General features: G+C 42.0%; 1 protein-coding gene across 4 annotated transcripts in view; it reads left to right on the plus strand.

The window, feature by feature from the left end:
* The first annotated feature begins 2,409 nt into the window (after positions 1-2,409).
* Positions 2,410-20,037, plus strand: part of ARHGAP21 (Rho GTPase activating protein 21) — a 114,806-nt gene continuing 97,178 nt past the window's right edge. For 3 of the 4 annotated variants that reach the window (XM_027894510.1, XM_027894514.1, XM_027894513.1), the window contains exon 1: positions 3,222-4,075. In XM_027894510.1, coding sequence (XP_027750311.1) covers positions 3,989-4,075 — 87 coding nt within the window. In that variant the 5' untranslated portion in view covers positions 3,222-3,988. Of the gene's footprint in view, positions 2,539-3,221; positions 4,076-20,037 lie in introns of those variants that run through there. The other variant, XM_027894511.1, reaches the window with a different exon arrangement.

Here is a 20,037-nt window from a genome sequence, read left to right on the forward strand (position 1 = left end):
CCTGTGCCCTGCTGGAGGCAGTTGTTGTGCACTATCTGGGAAGGAGGGAGGTACCTAAAACATATTTAATATAATGAATTTCAGTCCTCCATTCTACCTATCCAAGTGAATTTTGATGTCTAAGTTTAGCTTCTAGAATACCTATATTCTCAAGACATAAACATGTTCATTCAGCAAATGATAGTTTAAGAAGACAGAGCCCAATAATTGTGCCACCACTGACCCAGTAGAACAGGCAGAACAGAATGACTGAGCCCCTGGACTGCCAGGCAGGCTAAACTCTGCCTACTGCAGCAACTTGAATTCAGCTGCTAGATTTTGCACTGAAGTGGCTGAGATGCCCTCAAAGATGTCTGCAGTAGCTCTCCTGTGGGGATGATACCCTTTAGCAAGGAGTGATAATAAACAGTAGGACGGTGCTAACACTTTAAGCTGCTGCAGCTGTCTGCTAAGTGAGTATGTGTCAACACCTTCAGACTGGAAGGTGAGAAAGTGAAATTATAGCTTTCAGTTACCCTAATTCTGCTTTTGCAATCTCTTTTATTAAATCCATTTCAGGGGTGATTAAGGGACTCAGACGGTTTGCTTGTGTGTTATGAATCCAAGAAAAGGAGCATGTTTCTGAAAGCTTGCATCCTTCTATAGGTTATCGTTGTAACTACGGCACCATATTTAGAATAAAAAATTACAGCAGCATAGTCTTATACACAAAAGTCCTAAAAACAGCTCAGCGTTTCAAACAAAAACATCTGACACTAAAAAAATAGAACACTGAATATGAGGAAGAAAATTAGGTACACAGTTTACAAAGATTTGTGTAGCATAAATATTCTTTTGATAATTACACAAATATAACCTCCTCAGAGTCAATAATAAGATCTAGTCCCTCAGCCTAGCAATGATTTGTGATTCTAGGATCACATTTTCTCTGTAACATTTTCATGTCCCTGTTACAGCTTGAAAGCTGTAGCTAGGGAAATTCATGGGCAATGTAAAAAAATAAAAATGGAAGATTTGTCACTGTATTGATGTAGTTGTGCTGATATAAACAGAGACTTGTTAGATACTATACAATCACTCAGAGTCTACTTGTGGTTTAATCTGAGACATTTTGTAAATTTGACAATGTTCTTTACAAATATTAGTTATGATGTTAATTTACATTTGGAGTCAGTACTGTGGTTCCTATAGAAAAAAATACTGTGAATAACAAAACTGATTTTGTGTACATCATGGATTCTTGATGATGTTGTGCAGACTGACATGTTGACTTCAGTGCAGAGAGCAGTATTCAGCTGAACACACACCTACACTTCTTGGTTCTGTTTGATAACAGATTCTCAACAGGAAAAGTGCCCTGACTGTTCCCCTTCTCCACCCTTCAAAAATCTCAAGTGATTTTAATTTTGGTCTTTTCAACTTCTTGACAACCACTGAGTGGACTATATTATAAGTTTGCTCAAGGTCTGGATGGCAAATAAATCTTTAAATGTTGTATGACAGTGAGAAATGATTAGGGAGCTGGGCAGAACTCTCCTGCAGATTGCCAGCTGGACAGCAGTATGCTTATTTACAATATGTATATATAATCTCCGGTCCAGGTCAGGTTCAGCCACAAAGCAGTCTTTAACATTAGAAATTTATGAGGAACTCAATTTTTTCAGAAACTATTACACATTTTTAACTGTATATGAAAGCCATGGCAGCATACAGTGTTGTAGGTAAGCACCTGAAGCAGTGCAACCGGCCATGAGTTGTAACACCCTTTTAAACTTCGCAGATGTGATCTTGGTTGACAAGAATTAGCATAGTGGGCCTTGAGACTTTTCATCCAGCCACTGGAAGTAAGCTCTTTCCTCCATTTTCTGGATACCAATATTCATCCCTGCTGATGACGCAATTGTTGATGGATGTTTGATAACTAATCCAGTCACCTCTTTTCAGAGACAGCGATCTCACGATCAAGGGTAGCACAGTAAAAAAAACACCACAACCCAAAACACTGTTTTTAGAACATAAACCAGACACCTTTTGTTTCACTGACGACCTTTACTAATTCTCACAAATGCTTTGTTTTTCTTTGTTCCCTTTCACAGAGACCTTACTTGTCCAGCCTCTACGCTGGAAAACACAATTCTAGAGAACGAAATTAAAAATCACACACTCCAATAACAATAAAGTACAGAAAATGTTTAAAACCACCACCTTGGCGGAGACAACAAAACCAAGCTCCCCCCACGACTCGAGCCGGGTCCGTCCAGAGCCAGCCGAGGGGCGGTCGCAGTCCCGGCCCCTCGAAGCCAGGTGCAGGTGGAGCTGGCGGCAGAGGCACCAAATCCTGCATTAGGGCGGAAAATCTGAGCTCGTTCCTGAGTGAACACCCTCCGAAAACGCCCAGGGAAGGCGCAGCGCACGCCACCGCCCCAGGCCGTGCTGGCGGGCGGGGGCCGGCGGGGCTCTGCGCTCCGCGGCCGCAGGGCGGGTGCCCTGGACGGCAGCCGGGAGCCAGTTCCTGCCCTCGCGGTGTCGTCTGAGGAGGTGGGTGGATTTTTGGAGGGAAGAAGAAACCGCCAGCCTGGAGGCGGGGGAAGGGGCCGGGGACGTGATCCTCACCGGCCCCAGCGGCGGAGGCAGCGGGAGCCGCCAGCGCTGGCAGCGCCGCGGCATGGAAAGGGGCCGAAGCCCCGCGGGCCGCCGAGTGAGAGGGGCCGGAGGAGGGACGTGGGGCAGCGCTGCCGGCCTGGCCCGGCCCGGCCCGGCCCGGGCCCGGGGGTCTGGGGGCGGTGGTCTCCGCTCTCGGGGCGGGGGCCGCGTGCGGCGATAGGACGGAACCGGGGAGAGGGTTTAACGGGACAGGCGGAACGGGGGCCGCGCTGGGGCCCGGGGGAGCGACCGCGGTGAGCGGCGCGGGGGAAGCGGCACAGCCCCCGCGCCTTCGGGAGGGCGCCGGCCGGAGCCGCTGGGCACGCCCGCGGCTCCCCCCGCTCGCCGAGCCCGGGCCAATGCTCAGGTAGCCGGAGGAGCCCGGGGGGGCGCAGCTGGTGCGGCGCGATGGCCCCAGCGCCGAGACGCCCTAATTGTCGGCGGGGCCGCAGCGGCCGCCTGCTGCCGCTGTCGGGGCGAAGCGGCGTCTGTGCGGGGGGAGGCCTGAGGGAGGGGCGCGGGCGGGGCGTGGGGTGCGGTGGTCTGATCGCGAACGGCTCCGGCTACGTAGACTGGGGGAGGGAGCCGCCTGTGAGCGGGGCAAACCCGCGTGAGAGACAAAAGCCCGGCACGGCCTCACTGCCGCCGGAGGGGTCTTTTGTTGCCGCTTTTTCGTCGAGGCTTGTGTGCTTCCCGCCGCACCCGCCCAGTCGCACCGCTGGATACGGCCAGGGCGGCAATCGCGAGCAGGCGGCGGCCTCCTCCCGGCTGGGAGAGCGAACGGCTCCTCGGCCCCGACCTCCACCAGTTGATCAGAGTTCGGCCGGGCTGCGCCGGGGAGCGGCCCCACCGCCCCCGTCGGCTGGGGCTGCCCGGGCAGCGCTGCCCCGTCCTCGCTCCCTCCGGCAGCGTGTAGCGAAGTAGGAGGGAGCGGACACCTCCCGCCTCTCCCCGCCTGCCCTCTCCTCCCCGCGGCTGGGGCTCTGGATAGGAGGAGCCGGAGGAAGAGGAAGATGACGAGCGGGTGCAATTAGCCTAACAAGGGACGGGCGGTGGAGGCGGCGGCCCCTTGCCGAGGACTGACACATCTACTCTCTCTCCTCCTTCAGCCATGAAGGCAGAAGCCGGGGAGCGCAGCTGAAGCCCAGGGTCGTTCCGGCGCTCTTCCCTATGGCAACCGCGTGAAGGGGCCGAGCCCCCCTCCCCCGGCGGTGGGGCTGGGCTGGCCGAGCCTCGCCTGCTGTGTGCGAGCGGCTCTGGCGTTGACTCCCTCCCTCCTGTCCGTTCCCTTCCCCGATGTGGGCTCCAGAGGATTTGCGCCTCCTTTGTAACCAGGAATGAAATAATGGCGACCCGGTGGGCAGCGGGGCCACCCGGCGGAGATGGAGACAACGAGCCCCCCCCAGGCGGCGGCAGCGGCGCCGGCGGCCAGGTAGGAGCGGCGGGGGCGGGCGGGGCGCGGGCCCGGCCGGGCGGCCGCCTCCCGCCGCGGGGAACGGCTTGGCTGGAGCGGGCTTAATGGCCGCCCCCTCTCTCCCTCCCTCTCTTTCTCTCTCCCTCTCCCTCCCTCCCGCCCGCTCTTCCTGCCCGCCCGCCCCGGAGTTGCTGGGAGTTGGACGCTGGGAGTGGTGCGGATCCCCGGCAGCGGAGGGGAGGCAGCTGCCCGGCCGAGCGCTCTCGGGGCGCCGCTCCGGGGCCGGGCGGCGGTGGCGCCTCCACTGCCTCACGGGCCGGGCGGTGGCTCCGCTTCCCGCCCCGCGGAGCCGCCGCCGCCCTCGCCCTCGGGACGGCGGTTTGCCCGGGGTCGCCCCTTGAGCCCCTCGCTCCCCACCCGGCCCCTCGGTCAGATCGCGGCGTGTCCACCGCACGCCCGACCTGCTCGCCCTGTCCCGATTCCTGTGCTCCGTCCCCGAGGGACAGGAGCACTTCGCTGGGCGGCACCGGGGGTACGGCCTCGTCCCTGTCGCACAGATCTAATGGGCTGATTTTTTAGTAAAAATAAGGGTCCAGTCTCTACCTTCTTGTACCCAGTACTTGCCACCCTCCTGCCTGTCCGTAACGGCTTACATTAAACGTATTTCTGTTCGTAGCATTTGTTGCTGCAACTCGTCGTCTGTTTAGTTCAGAAACTTCATAGTATGCCCTATGGTGGCACCATTGCATGTTTTGACTCGCAAGACAAAGTTTTTAACGCAGAACCATATCTGATGCTTCCTTCTGTGCTCCCTCTTAATAGTATAAGAGTCTGTGGAACAACTGCAACTTTGGATCCAACAAAATGCATGTAAGAGTTTCAATAGGCTTGTCCTAGGATCTGTCTTAAACTTTATTTACAAAGACAAACTTGCTTTTGTATTGCTGTGAGTTAGGGCACGTTGTGCTAAATTCAGAAAGCAGATTTGAATCTGCATAGGGCTGTGAAATATACACCCCTTTTGTTTGCTGAAATTGAAACACGGTAGAGTGATTTTTAAACCTGCAGAACTTTAGTTTTAAAGTATGAGTGGTTTTTTGTGAGTTGTGAGTTTTTGTTTTGTGTGTTGTGTTTTGGTTTGGTTTTTTTCCCTTTGGACAGTGAGTTTTAGTTTATTACTATCCTCAGTTCACCCTTTTGCCTTGGTTTAAAAGTGGCACATATGGTATTGTAAGATTTTCCTTTCTACTGTCACCTCATTTAAGAGATTCACATAGTCTCTTTAAGCAGGTGGGTTAGGTGAGGACAAAATTGGAGTCCTAAGTAAGGACACAGAAAATGTTAAGACTTTGTGATAAAATGTGGTTGAAAACATATGTTATGTTTGGAGAACCTGTCCTTCAATACTGTTCATATAGTCTGGAAAGAGGGAGGACACCACATGTCTAAGGGTAAAAATTAAAATCTGCTCTTTAATTCTGTCGTATTTAAACTGCTGGTCTTTTGGCACTGGCCCTTGTCATAATCCACCTATCCCTGCTGTGGTAAGCCCTAACAAGGTCTGTGGCACTTTCGGAGCTCATGATGTTAAAGCTGTCTAATTGGGGACTGCTAATAGGTGTGGAATTGCAAAATGGACTGCTCTGCCTTTTGTATTACACTGATACTTACGTGGTACTTACACTTACATGTTGCAGTTAAAATGTAACTGCTAGAAAACATACACTTAGGCTGGTGATTGCCTTAATCACGGCAGGCCTGATGTAATCTTTGCTTGAACTTAGTGCTGTGAATGTCTGATCCAAGGTTGTGTTGCTTTCTCAGTTACCTCAGTATAATATTGCTGCATGTCTTAAAGTTCAGTTTATTTTCTTACAACTTTTTTTTTTCATAGATTCCTGTAAAATACCAAGAGAGAGGGAGAGTGTGATTTGGCATCTGCTGTCTCAGTTCAGTTGATGGAATAGTTGCTGTGTATAGTGTTTGATATGCTATATGTGAACATATCCCTTTAACTGAAGTCTTACTTGTTTGTATTGAACAGTAAGAATGGCTTTTCTGTTTAAAAAACCAGAAAACACCTTTAATGAAAGAGAGTTACTATAAAAATGGAATTTTAAGTTTTCAGAAAAATTGCTGCAGTTGCAGGGTTTGACATGCAAGATATTAGCAACTTTGGAAAATGATTTATGGTGTTGGGACACTGTATCCCATATGGTGTTTGCATTGTAATGCAGTAATTAACTCATTTGATTTTTAGCTGTAGACCTGTACACATGGCAGGTTGTCATGAGGAACTCTCCAAGCATAGCGCTTGTTCATCACAGTCAAGAGAATCCCAACAAATTACGATTTTCAACCAGTTAAGGTTTTGGAAATGCATAACTGTAATCATCACGGTTTGAGCAAGAACTGAAAGACTTGTCTGGCTTCAAGATCAGTGGTCAGACAAAGAAAGGGCATGTCTGACTGAGAAGTGGTGCTTCTGTGTATCTATCTTTGTGTACACAGGTGGGAGAACAGAGGACATGCAGTTTGAGTCTTCTGGTACTGCATATGTTGGTTGATAATTGTGTTTTGTTTTGGACGCCTGTCTAATCTGATATTAAGTTCCATTTGGTCATGCTTTGCCAAGGTTTCTATTTTTATTTTCGCTTAATTTTTTTTCGTTTTCCCTTTGACACTGTACCTGGTGGTCTTTCTCTCCTCAGAGCCCCTTCACTGAAACGATTGTTGAGAACAAAGATTGCGCGTTCAGGCTTGCAGGCTCCTGTCTGAACATGGAGCGCTTGCTCAAAGGGACAGGTCACGTATTCTGGGCTCTGGGGAGAGCTGGCAGAGAGGGCCAGGGACTCTCAGGGCTGTTTGCCATTCTGTTTGAAATCTGACACACGTTTACAAATGGAAGAATTGCTGAGCTTATGTTCATAAGGACAGATAAGCGAGAGCGTGTTCCTTCTGGCTTTTAGATTAATAGGCAAATGCTATCTCTGTTTCGTCAGGTTGTAGCGGTGTTTTGCTGGAGTGTTTAAGCCCTGCTGAGGTACACGCAGTACTGCTTCAGTCACAACATCCCATCTACAGGCCTGTCCAGATTTGAGGCTGGAACTGGCTTCTTTGTTAGTGTAAATTTAATTTCCCGTCCTTTGCCTAGAAAGGCACAACAAAAACTGCCCTTTTCCCCCCCCTTTTTTTTCTTTTCTATTCCCACTGTTTTGCATTTTAATAATTGCCAGATCTGTTTGTGGTATAGTTTACTGTTCTGAATGTTAAATGCAGGATGAAAAAAAATAATAACCAAAGCATATTTAGCTTTAAAAGTCAGATTTTAATTCTTAGTAATACAGTTTCCTCAATTTATGAATACTAAAAATGCTTTAGCAAATAATTTTATTAAGACTGATATTTTTCTCTGGGAATTCATTAGAGCACATATCCATTTATATATTTATTGTAAATTTCTAATACTTTACTGCAAATTTGAAATTAGAGTGTGAGGTTTTAGGTTTGTGGGATTTTTTTTTTGTTTTGCTTAACAGCTGAGTTGTTAGGAATAGTGAACTGTCTTTGGAGATTCCCAAGAGCTTCTGCATTTGGCAGTAATTAGGAATACATTTCCAAAGACTTCTGTAAAAGAAAAGTCAGAGGTTATTTAGTACTTGCTTTGTAATCACAATTGCTCAGTTTCAGAGAAGGGAAAGAAAACCCCACAATATTCTCACTCCTACACCTTATCACAGAGAGCACAACTGCGTAAACTCAAGAGAAGCATGTGCTGGGTCAGGAACCAGAGAAGGGCACTGATGACGCTATAAATAGAAAATCATTTGCGTTCTTGCTAACAATAATTAATAGATCGTTTACTATTTTAACAACCTGGTCGGGATGACATTGCTAAACTTCTAGTGGTGACTCCCAGGTGTTACAACTCTCTAGCGGCAGAAGGACTGAAGCTGTATTTTGATCCTGCATATCAGTCTTCATGTAATTATGCCTGTAAACATGTAAACTGTTCTGAAACTCTTTGTTGTTGGTGTTGGTGCTTTTGCTATGCCTGGTGCTTACACGCTGGACGGTTTAGCCGTAATGTTGAAGTTGTCAGAATTGGAGAAATGCAGTTGTAAGATTTTATATGTCAAATAGTACACAGTAATGGTTGTTAGGAGTGTACATTACTTAGGGGGAAAGAGAATTTTGCATAAACCTGTTAAGGGAGAATAAATTTAGTATAAATACCAGTCTTACCAGGAGCTGTGATTGCAGCTATTCAATAGGCTGGAGTCAAATCCTGTTTAATCATGCAAGCATAATGCTGACTTCTGCTCTCATTTATGTCACAGTAAGCATAAGATAATTTGACAAAACATGGATCTCTTCCATGAGGAAATGTTACATATTTGATAAGTGACAATATAAAGCAGAAAACACCTTCCTTTGCTTGAAGGAACTATCTGCTTTCAAATATAACTATGTTTGATGTTTTTTTTCAAAGTGACTTTTTGCTTCCCAATAATACAGCTGTGTTGATCATACCACTTTGATAATTGTCTGAAAAAAAATATTTTTGCAAGACAAGCGGAGTGGACTGAAGAGTGTCTTGAACTGTGTCCATATGAAATAATTGCATATATTTCATGCAGTATGCACATTACAAGAACGAACTTTTTTCTTCAGCAGGTTTGACAAACATCAAATCACTGAGTTGACTTTTTTCTCTGTATAAGCTATTTTTAATGATTGCTGTTTTTAAAATGTGAAAATAATGTCTGCCACTTCAGATGTACTATCTCATGCCCTTCATATTTACTTACATGAAAAAATAATTGAGAGAACAGTTGGGGAATAGGAGATATTTAGTCTGATGCAGTGTATGCATTTGTGATCTTCTCCTTCTTGTACCTTTGAAAACATCTTACTAGAAGTGGATGATCAAATCATAGCTCAGCTGAATAGTATGTGCTCTGAAAAGAGTGAAATAAAAGCTGGTCTTTTTTTTCCTTTTTTCTTTTTTTTTTTAAATTTTGTGAATACATACACATGTTGCTTTTTAGATGGCCATTAGAATATAAACCTGTGCAACTATCAGCCTTACTAAAAGAAAAAACTTTGTGTCTCTTTCTAAGGAGCACCGTTAGGCTAAGCTGTTAGGAATAAATACTGGTGCCTTGTAGCTGGTGTTTTTTGTTTTTTCTCTTATAACAACTGCAAGAAAAGTTGAGGTTTTCTAGCATTCAGAGGTTGTAAGTTATTCTTCCTTGCAGTTGTTTTTATATTAAATTGCATAGGATAGGAGGCAGATATAAAAAGTTGGAAAATGATGTTAAATGAAACCAGGATTTATTTCCGGTGGTTAACTGGGGTCATTGTTTTTAAAAAGCATGGGTTAGCCTTGGTGAGGCTTCTGAACTGGCATTGAAACAGTCTGAGCTGACAGCACACCAGAAGTCAGTCTGATGGGCTGTTAGATATAATTCCATGATTGTGGAAGGTGTCAGAGCCTATGTTCTCTTCAAAACATTAGGGCCTTGCTGTAGAGAAAGTGTTTGTTTGCTTATATATGTATTAAAAATAATGTTATGGTAAGCATAGTACAGAGACACTGGATGAGAGTTATGCTGTCTGATCAGATTGATGGATGAATGGGGGTAAGCATGTCACACTTTGCTTGTCTTTAATACAAAATGTAGATAATGGCAAGTGCTGTGCATTTCTCCTTCCAAATCCTTCTTATGTGTTGTAATTTTTAATTTTTCTGCGAAGACACTTCTGTGGTTTTTTTTGCCCATCACCCAGCAGTAGGCACATGCAGTAGAAGTATAATGGGCGGGAGCAGCGACATCAAACAGGCTTTGACTGTGTTCGTATCAGAGGCTTGACACATCTTGTAAACCTGAAAATGCCTAATCTCACAGTTACAAGGTGGGATAAGGTGTTTTATGTGTACAGTTCTTGAATGCATAAAAGTTATTTGATGGGAAGGCTTCCTCTGGCAGTTTTCCTTTTTGCTTTTTAAATTTTTTTTTTATTTTAAACTAAGGTGAAATGCATTTTTCATTTACTCTAGTTAGATGGGAACTCTGGCTACTCCCTGAATTGTTGCTTACCTTGGTAATGGTGAAGCAGTTTTCTGAATTTACTGTTTTATCATTGCTGTTGAATTTAAAGAGAACTCTTCTGGGGAAGTGATACTAGAGTTTAGAGTGTGGATCACTTGGTAATTGGATTGTAAAAACTGGGCACAACTATATGCTTTGTTCTCTGAACCTCTGCATTGGGGGACTAGAACTACTGCTTTTCTCTGAATTGGTGTACCCTGTTGTTCTGTATGCCACTGAACTGTGGTCAGGACAAAGTGTTGCTGCTTTATATTTTCTGTTCTTGATTTTTACATTGAAAACTTGTAGTTCAGAAGTGTTTGAGTGAAGCATTGAGAGCTGTTGCTGCAGCTCTCTGAACAGTATCATGTTTAAGAGAGCCTGATACAAATCATGTTAGTAAATATTTGGTGTTGGGCAAAAGAGGTTCTGTGTGGGCATTCTGGAAAAACACAAACAGCTGTTGAGATTTGACTCTGGCTTGCAACTATGAGTGTACATCTTTGGGAGTGTAGGTAGTAGGCTTATTTTTGTTCTAAATTTCTTTATTTCCATGTGCCGGCAGCTGCTGCTTTGGTGAGAGTGAATGGGGAGCCTCCTTAGAGGACATGGCTAATTACAGATCGGCTGTTGGTGGAGGGGGGCACTCCCAGATAGACATTTTCCTTTATGTGTGTATCATTTGCATAATGTGTTAGGACACACAGTGTGGACTGCATTAAGCATTAGCAAATATGCTGTAGGGAATAATCTTGCATTGGAATCACTGAGCTGGCTGGATAACACTGTCTTCTTTATTTTAAATTTTGAGGCTTATGTTTGTTTGAAGGGCCAGGGACAAGAAATCAAATAGAAAGCTTTAAACTGTGTTGAGGAGGGAGATTCTAAATGCTTCTAAGTGCAACCAACAGTTGCAGATGGTACAAATAGGTTGAAAAGAGAAACCTGAACCTGTTTCTTCTTTTTTTTTTTTTTTTTTTACCTAATAGAAATGGTGGTGTGCCCTCCTACTCGTATCTATGTATATCTCTTTGTACACTTAAATAAATTACTACTTCTTACTGAAACTTTATTACAAACCACCCACCCTTTAAAAGATTATATTTTATTCTCTTCTAGTTTAGTTTTTCATCTAAATATTTGGGTTTTTTTTTGTTTGAAGTTTATGAGAACATAAGGTAATGAACAATCCTGTAATGAAAACATGCTAAAAAATCAAAGCTTCTTAAATCACCTTAAACCTTAGTGTTGAAAATACCTGTGTACTTTTTTTATTCGAAGTGTGAGGGCAGAAGAGACTAAAATTAAAATACCCTCTTGTGATACAGTTTAACACTTTGATAGGTGTCTTGAGTACTACTTACTCTGTCCATGGGATGAGCTAAAAGAGAACCTTGAAATTCTCAGAAGTCCCTTTCGGATCACTTGGTTTGTGGCAGACAGACGGAGTCTGCCCAGTCATATGTTTGTGGCATTGAAGTGAACTCAATTTTGAGAAGTAAAACTGAGGTCAATCTACAGCTTAAGTTGTGGTTTTGCATTGGAAAACTGCACATGGAGAGATGTTAAAAAAATAGTTAATGGAGCTAAAGTAGTGAATTTCAAAACCATAATACAATTCCAGTTATTTTTGAGGAAAACATGACATTTTAATTTGTTCAAGGTCTGTCCTGTTGTAATAAGATTTGGAAGTGGCTGATTTCCTAAGAAACTTGACAGATATTTAAATACAATTCTCTAATTAAAGGCTATTATAGTTCAGACAAGTTTAAACTCATATGTCCTCAGTTTTATAATGTCTAAGAGGGCTCGAGTTCAGTCAGCAGTTGCAGGAGTATGAAAAGCTGTCAAAATTTCCTTGTGATGCAAGAAGTGAGAACTGAAATATTTTGTTGTTGTTTTGACCAGCAAAAGAAGCAGCAGGTCTAGTATGTGCTCCTCAAGCAGGTGACTCTTACTACCTGTATGTTCTGACCTGTTTTTGTAAGATAAGGATCTGGTTAGGATTATCTCTGAGAAGAATGCCGAAGTTTTCATGTAACAAGCTGTCCTATTGCAGTTCATGCTTTGTTTTTGTTCCTGTGCTTTTCTTCTCAGGTCTCTAATTTTGATTCAACTTTAATAGGGAGCCTGTGACTCCAGTGAAAAGTATTCCCATGTGTAGCCACAAACATTTCTTATTCATCAATGGCTGTAAAATCTGACTTGTTCCTTCTTGCATGCATTTTAAAATTTTATTATCCTCAATCACCATGGTAAAAGGTGAGTAAGTAAACTTTGCCCAGAGTAATCAATTTTCATGGCAATTTTACAGGTCTTCTGCTCCATTCTCTGTACTTGCACTGTTTTTGTATGGGTCTGTCTAAATACAGTCTTGCATTTTCTGTATGCATTAGTTATTTTTTTAAAAAAACATGTTGCAGAGGTTGTTTTGGAACTGCTGGTAAGATGGGATTTAAACATGGTCTCTCTCCTTTCTTAAGGAGAGAAGAATGAATGGCTTGTGTATTGCTCTGGGGGTATTAAAGTTTCCCATCTTGACAAATTATCAATAATACGAAAATTGGAAGAATGAAACATGTTAACATGAATAATCTTCAATGTTTCTTGCAATCTGTGCATCTGAATCAGATGCTGGAGTAATTTGGTAGCTGTAAGTAGTTTGGCAAGCTGCTTTGTGATCCTGGTGTCATGGGTGCCTTACAAGCTCATTACTTGCATCTCTTTTGTTAGCATTTTAATTAAAAAAAAAAAAAAAAGGGAAGTAGTATTCCTTTGTCTTAAAAATACTGCACACCTGACCAAAATGACCCTTGTGGCTGAGTCTGTGCAACAAAGGTTTTTTTCTAGATGAAAGTGTTACGAAACATGGTGTTGTAGAATGGATGCTGGCCAATACTCGTGGCATTTCATAGCCCGTGCCCTTTAGGTGTTGTTTTTTCACGAGTTCCTTATAGGTGGTTGTAAGTAATTTTCTCTCTATTTGCACTGTGACTGAGGCTATGATCCAACTGTATATCTGAACAGGTCTGATAACTTTCTGCAATTTTCATGAGTTAAATGGCAACAGAGAGTTAAAAGTGCTTATTTTTTTTTAATCTTTCTTTGTAGAGAACTTCTGCTTGCTGATGCAGTTATTAAGATAAATAAAGATGAATTGTCTGTGAAGAAATGCTGAAAGACCTTTTGATCTTCAGCACTAGTTGATATAAAATGAAAACTGAAGTGAGCATAAATGTCAAGTAATATATCACATATAAAATACTGGGAGGTAATCATTAACTTGGAGCTCATGGGTAAAGTCTTAAGAGTTGTGGTAGGTAACTCCAAGGATTAAACAGTAGCTTAATGCTTGGTGTTGGTAAAAAATACAGATTTTCATCCATTTCCTAATAATGTTCTCTGTCATGCCTCAGTGTATAAATCCATAGTGCACTTGGAGCTGGTGTGTCTAAGTCTAGTGCTGTCCCATCTCCCTTCATTTTTCCCCATCTTGGAAACAATATAGTGAAACCAGAAAAGTCACAGAGAAGTGGCATCTATGATAATTGAATTTATCGACTTGGTATCAAAACCAAAAAAGGAAGCTAGGATTTGGCAGTTTGGGAAGAGACAGAGGTGATGTTCAGATGCTTTCTCCAACTCTCTTGAATTTCTATGGATCAGCTTTCTATTATCTACGCCAAGAATTTGAGGGTGTCAAATGAGCATGGGTGGAGTGAGAACAAGCAAAAGGAGATGTTCTTTGCATAAAAGTTAAGCTTTTTACTCTGCACCATAATATTTTGGAAGCTTAAAGTGTGTATGCAACCCAGATGCATTTTTTAAAGAGCAGTACTTTTAGAGTTACTCAGTACCCTTGTAGTGGAATAGATTATGGATTTGTGAGCAGTTGAAGCTGGGAGGATAGTCTATTGATGCTTGCTTCTGTGTTCTTTCCTAATTATTGGCAGCTTTCAGCATTTGGTCACTGTAGGAGAAGGGCTACGTGAACCTTTGATCTGACCTACAGGTGTTCTTACATGTTGCAATGCTGATTCTATGATAGCTCATCAGGATTCCTGATGAGGTTCTGTACCAACCTTGATGAAACAAGGCAGCTGTTGGTGATCAGCTACAGGAAATGGAGTTTTTCAAATATTCAGGACTGAAACCTGTTTTTGCTTCTTGAAGATATCAAACTTGTTTTTGATTTCGCTCATTTTTGTTAAAGTTGCTGGTAATTCTTGTTGCATTTTATAGGACTAATGTTCTCCAGTTTTAATAAGCTAAAATGAAATGCACAGTTGCTTTTGTTTTCACTTCATCTCTTTCTCCATCACCCCTCCTAGTTGAAGGGAGAGGCCAAGGTGATGGTGCTTATACACAGAACTTGTATATGCTGTCGTATCTCTTCCACTTGTTTTCTTGTTTTCTTTTACACTGTCAGGCACGTGCTCTTTTTTGTCTGTTGAGTTGTTTTCTGCATTACTTTTTTAGTGGACTGCATTATATTGCAAGACTTCATTTCCCAGTTCCAACTCTTACAAATACAGCAGCAGCAAAACAAGTAAAATCCCTTAGAGCCAGTGGGAATCTCTTTTTTTTTTTTTTTTTTTTTTTTTTTTTTTTTTTTTTTTTTTTTTTTTTTTTTTTTTTTTTTTTTTTTTTTTTTTCTCCTGTGATGAATGATGCTACTGGGTCTTCTCGCTCGTCACTGGACTGAAGGAGGAGTAACTATTCTACAGTTCTGTGGTAGCAGCTTAGGGAATGGAAACAGCACTTTTAGGGGCTACACAACAATCTTCAAAGGCATGGGGCTGAGTGATGTACAAGTCAGGGAAAGTATGTCAGGGAGGAGCTCCTCCTGGCAAAATGGAACTTCTCTTCACCAAAAACTTCTCCTCTTCACCTGAAAATCAGTTTATCAAGAAGGTAAAAAAAAAAACAACAACAAAACCACCTTCTACCTAAACAACTGTGAAGTGAGATGGCCATGAAATAGTTTTGTTGAGTTTGGTTTTTTTCTTTTGTGGGTAGGCAGACCGACAACCTCCACCCCCAAAACCTATTTTTAAAGCTAGATATAAAATGTTACAAGGAGACTGTGGCTAAGATGGTTTCTGCTCTTGTAATCAGTGATTCACAACTGAGAAACTAAATTCTTTAATGTGAGTGAGTAGAGACGGTGGTAATATTAGACAGTTACTCAGCAAGGCGTGTTCAGGGTAAACAGTTCTCACTGGTAAGTTTGTCTGTAGAGAATAATTTTTTCCTTGTTTCATTTAAACCAGAGAGTTGTATAAACTTATGGAAAAAATCTTGTGTTCAGTTTAGAATTCAGTGCTGCCTGTTATTCACACTATCCGGTGTGAGTTTATTTGGGAAAAAGATTGTCCCCCTGCAACTCCCTTGGCATGTTAACCTTTATCCATTTCATGGCCAGTATTCAGTGGCTTAAATTGTGGATGATGCAACATCAGTCAGTGATGTAATGGTTGCCTGTAAGCTTCCTTGCCGTTCACAATGGGAATCTGAAGTTTGGGAACAGAATTTTATGTGTTAGATTCTGTGTCTGCTGTGAGGGAGGTGAAGCGCAAATACCACAATCATGTTATTTTGGATAGTGCCAGAAGAGTGAATCATGATGTTTTAGTGTGGGGGCTTTTTTGTTTGTGGTTTTGGGTTTTTTGGGTGGTGTGTTGCTGTGTGGGTGGTGGTGGTTTTTTCATTTAAAAATTGTTGGTTTTTTTAAATTCAAACCATTAATGCCACCAGATGAGTTGAGGGGAAGGCATTATGTGCAAGATTAGGAACAGGCTTTTGGGAGTGACTTGACCTTAAGTTCAGTTAATACAGTGTCACTTCCCCTACTTAGATAATCTGGTCTGGCAGATTTCTCTTTGCTGCTTAGGACCCAAGATACCATGAGCTTTCATTCCTTGGAAAGCGCCTGTAGTCTTCCCATCTCCTGTAAGTGAGAAAGTAGGGATTACAAGCATATGCCCTCAGCTGAGCATTACTAGCCTTTTCAACCCATGAGGAACAGTGGTTGTTCTTCCTCTGTATTCTTTATCATGTGGTGCAATTGTTTTTTTTTGTGGAACTTGGTTTCTTTCTTGCAAAGACACTTCTCATTTGGGCAAGAAATACAAGTAGTTGCATTTTAGAATGACTCACTACACTTCTGTAGGGTAGATCTTTCAGTTAATTCTTACCCCTTAATAATGCCTTTCTGGGGCAGTTGCACTTTATTTCACAAGTCTGTTTTTCTCTATTACTTTATTTTGACTGTTAAATGACTGTTATAATGTGGTAGTAGAGGCTTTACTGTTTCATCATGCTGTTTAGTACTTTGAGTTTCAGCCAGTTCCTAGAAGTTCCATTGTATTTATTGCTTACAATGATTGGAGTCCAGGCAATTTTCTTATTCTTGAGTGCAGATGTAGGTTACATGATTTCAGAAGTAGCAAATGTGTGTAGGAAAATATTTTGTGATGGCTTATGTTAATAAAACTTTAATAATTGGAAAAAAGTATTCAGTCTAATTCAAAATACTAAAATAGGGGGGAAAATACATTATTCATACTTCATAAAATAGCCTGTGTAAGTCCTTTAGGATGAAGATTCTCCTGGACTTCAGCAGGCTTTGGATCAGCTGTTCTAATAAAGGAACCTTTGAAAAAAGTCTTTAATTCTTGTGAAAACCTGTCATGACTGTTCTGTTATGGTTCTTTGCACTGACTGCTTTTTGTATTATGTGCTAAAATATTAGTAAATAACTTGCATTGTATACTTGCTGCAAACCTTCATGTGGAGGAATCGGTGTCATGTTTAAGCAAAAATACTCCAAACCACTAACATTTTCTTAAATTCTTAGAGTAAAAAGCCTGCAAATACCAGTCCTTTTTCTTCTTGTAATGCAAAACTATATTTACTGTCAAAAACCTGACATGCTATCATATAATTCTGTGATATGAAGTCACAACATGAAAATATGAAGAATGTGGTAAAAAAAAACAGTAATTTGAACTTAAACACACCATGGAGGTTGATATGTTTGTTTTGAGGACAAAAATCTGGTATTTTTTTACTACTCCTTTATTCTTACCCAAATTTAGTGAGAGGAAAAAGCTTGACTCTTTAAAGGAAATCGGTGAAGAGTGAGTCCTGCCTTTTTGAATGTCTGCAAGTTGAAAGAGTTGTAGACACATCTCTGAAACCAGGCAAATAAGACTCTTTGCTGTAAACACAGTACATATTGTGAATTTAAAAAATGTAAATTTAATCTAAAAAAGAAAAGCAAAATTAAAAGAAATTCTTGAGCATCTTTCCGTTGCGAGTCATGGACTGAAGTATAATTATACTTCATTTAATGTATACTTCCAACATTAACAAAATCTGGCTGTTTTAAGAGAATTCTTTTCCCGTTTTGTTGTTTTTTGTGACTTTTTTTTTTCCTTGCAACTTTGCTTGTAGAAGCCTCATGTGTGAAGGGTATAGGTATCTTACTTAGAAATAACAGAATAGGTGGTTAAATGTTCTCCCTAAACACTCAGCTGGGAAAGTAGTAAGAACATTCTAAAGTTCCATAAAAAACTCTGCTTTTAAGGTTTTTTTAATTGTAATTGAATTTTATCTGTTGTTCTGCTGTGTGATCCTTTTGCAGGAATTTGTAGTCAGCTGTGAGTATTTGAAGTATTTTTTTCTCCTGTTGAACTTAAAATAATGAGGTAGATTAATGTGAAAATATGCCTTATTAAAGAACATAGTTATAAATTTGGTAAGTAGATTTTTGTATAGGCTGAACTTGGAAGTAAGAGGTAATCAGAATTACCCACAATGGCAAAGTACAGGGATCAGCTGATAATGTCATAATTAGCGGTGGTACAAAGAAAAGGCTTTTCTGTAGTTTCCACAGGATCTTACCTGGAACCTGGAAATCACTGCTGTACCTGGTGCAATCACTCCTTGGCATTAAATCTTTCTATGACTCAAGAGTTTCTGGCTTTCTGAGATCAGTATCAGGGTGAATTTGTTCTTCTGATTCCTGCTTCCTTCCATAAACCCATGTGAGTATATGTTGTAATTGTAGATCCTGTAAGTAAGTGGTTGCTGAAGCCTGAAGTTTGAGAAAATTATGACATTTGCGTGAATAACATCATTTCAGTAATATTAAATGAGAATGGCAGAGAAGTGGAAACCTCTTTACGCTTCCCTTCACAGTCTGGGGTGCATGTTAGCACAGGGTACTGCCAGACTATATTGGATGTGAATCACTGAGGTTGGAAGGCACTTCTGAAGGTGGTGTAGTTCCGTAAACGAGCCGGCCACCCAGGATGGTGTCCGGGCTGGTTTTGACTACAATGATGGAGACTCAGCAGCTTCTCTGGCAACCTGTCTCAGTGTTATGATTGTCCTTATAGTAGAAGTTGGGCGTTTTTTAGTGTTTAAATGGGTTTTCCTCTATTTCAGCTTGTGTGTAATGCCTCTTGTAGTTTCATATTTGGCCTCCAGCTGGAACTCTTGCTGTTGTTCATAACCCTTTCAACCTGGCAATTCAACCACTTTCCAGTTTAGTTCACTGTCCATTTATCTAGCCCATATATCATCAGTTCGTCTGTAGGAACATTATGGGTGACAGTGTCAAAAACCCTTCTGATGTCAGGATAAAAAATACCTGGTGCTCTTCTCTTATCCACCAATCCGGTCAGCTCCTTCAGGTTGATTAGCATGGTTTCATCAAGAAGGTGATAAATCCACCTTCTAGTCCTTTGTGTGTTTGGAAACCTTTCTTGTTGCCCTTCATGTCCCATATCTGATGGAAATGCAGGTGGGCTTTGGCTTTTCTAAGCCCCAACACTGCATGCTCAGACAGAGTCTCCGTTCCTTCTGGGTCACCTGGGGCATGCTTGTGATCTTGTATGCTCCCTTTTTCCGTTTGAGTTCAGTCAGAAGCCTGGTGTTATCCATGCAGGTCTCCTGCCACCTTTGCTTGATTCTCTGCACGCTGGTAAGACCAGGTTTGAGCTTGTAGACGGAGATCCATGAAAATCAAATCAATCAGCTCTCCTGGACCCCTCTTCTCTCCAGACTGTCTCCTCTGGAATTCTCCCAAACTAATCCCTGAACAATTCTGTTCTTCAGAAGTCCAGGGCTGTGATGCTGTTATTTGGTTTGCTTTCTGCTCTGAGGATCCTGAACCTCACTGTTCACAGTCGCTGTAGCCAAGGTGGCCCCTGAATTTCATCCCCTCAAGAATTCTTCCTTGTCTCTAAATGTGAGGTGCAGCCTATTGCCTTTTCCTTATTGGATTTTCAGTCACCTGTGCCAGAAAGTAACTGTTAGCACATTCTGGAAACCTGCTGGATTGCTTGTGTTCTGCTCTGATGTTAATAAAATTATTAAAAATATTATCTATTTTGTTACACACGTTTTTTCTGAATACCTTCTGAATTGATCTTGTACAAGATAAAATAGGAGCTGCCCTTACAGGCTATTGACCAGGAACTTGTACAGGGTAATTATATACAGAGAAAAGAAAGTTTCATTAGAGTTTAATTGGTTTCATCATACAGCATAATTTGAAAGCCAGGATATAAATTTAGTCAGAAAACCAGTGGTTTGGTAAAGGACTGTATATATAAATAACGACGTTTGGCACATGATATTTTGTGCAAACACACAAAGGTCATGGAACTTCTGTCATTTGATCTGAAGTTGCTGTATGGTGATTTTTTAAAAAAACTTCTCACTTGAAAGAGAAGGTTAGGAAATACATTGTCCTTTTGCATACACAGGAAGAAATTATAGCAAAAACTGCTAGAAAAGAGCCACTTCTCTAGTACCAAATAGTTTTGCACTGTTCTCTTACTGTCACGTAATGAAGAGCTTGGCATGTGTGTA

Source organism: Empidonax traillii, unplaced genomic scaffold (assembly GCF_003031625.1).
Source record: "Empidonax traillii isolate 1590-97213 ecotype Southwest subspecies unplaced genomic scaffold, ASM303162v1 scaffold430:size563586, whole genome shotgun sequence".
In the NCBI taxonomy this organism is placed as follows: Eukaryota; Metazoa; Chordata; class Aves; order Passeriformes; family Tyrannidae; genus Empidonax; species Empidonax traillii.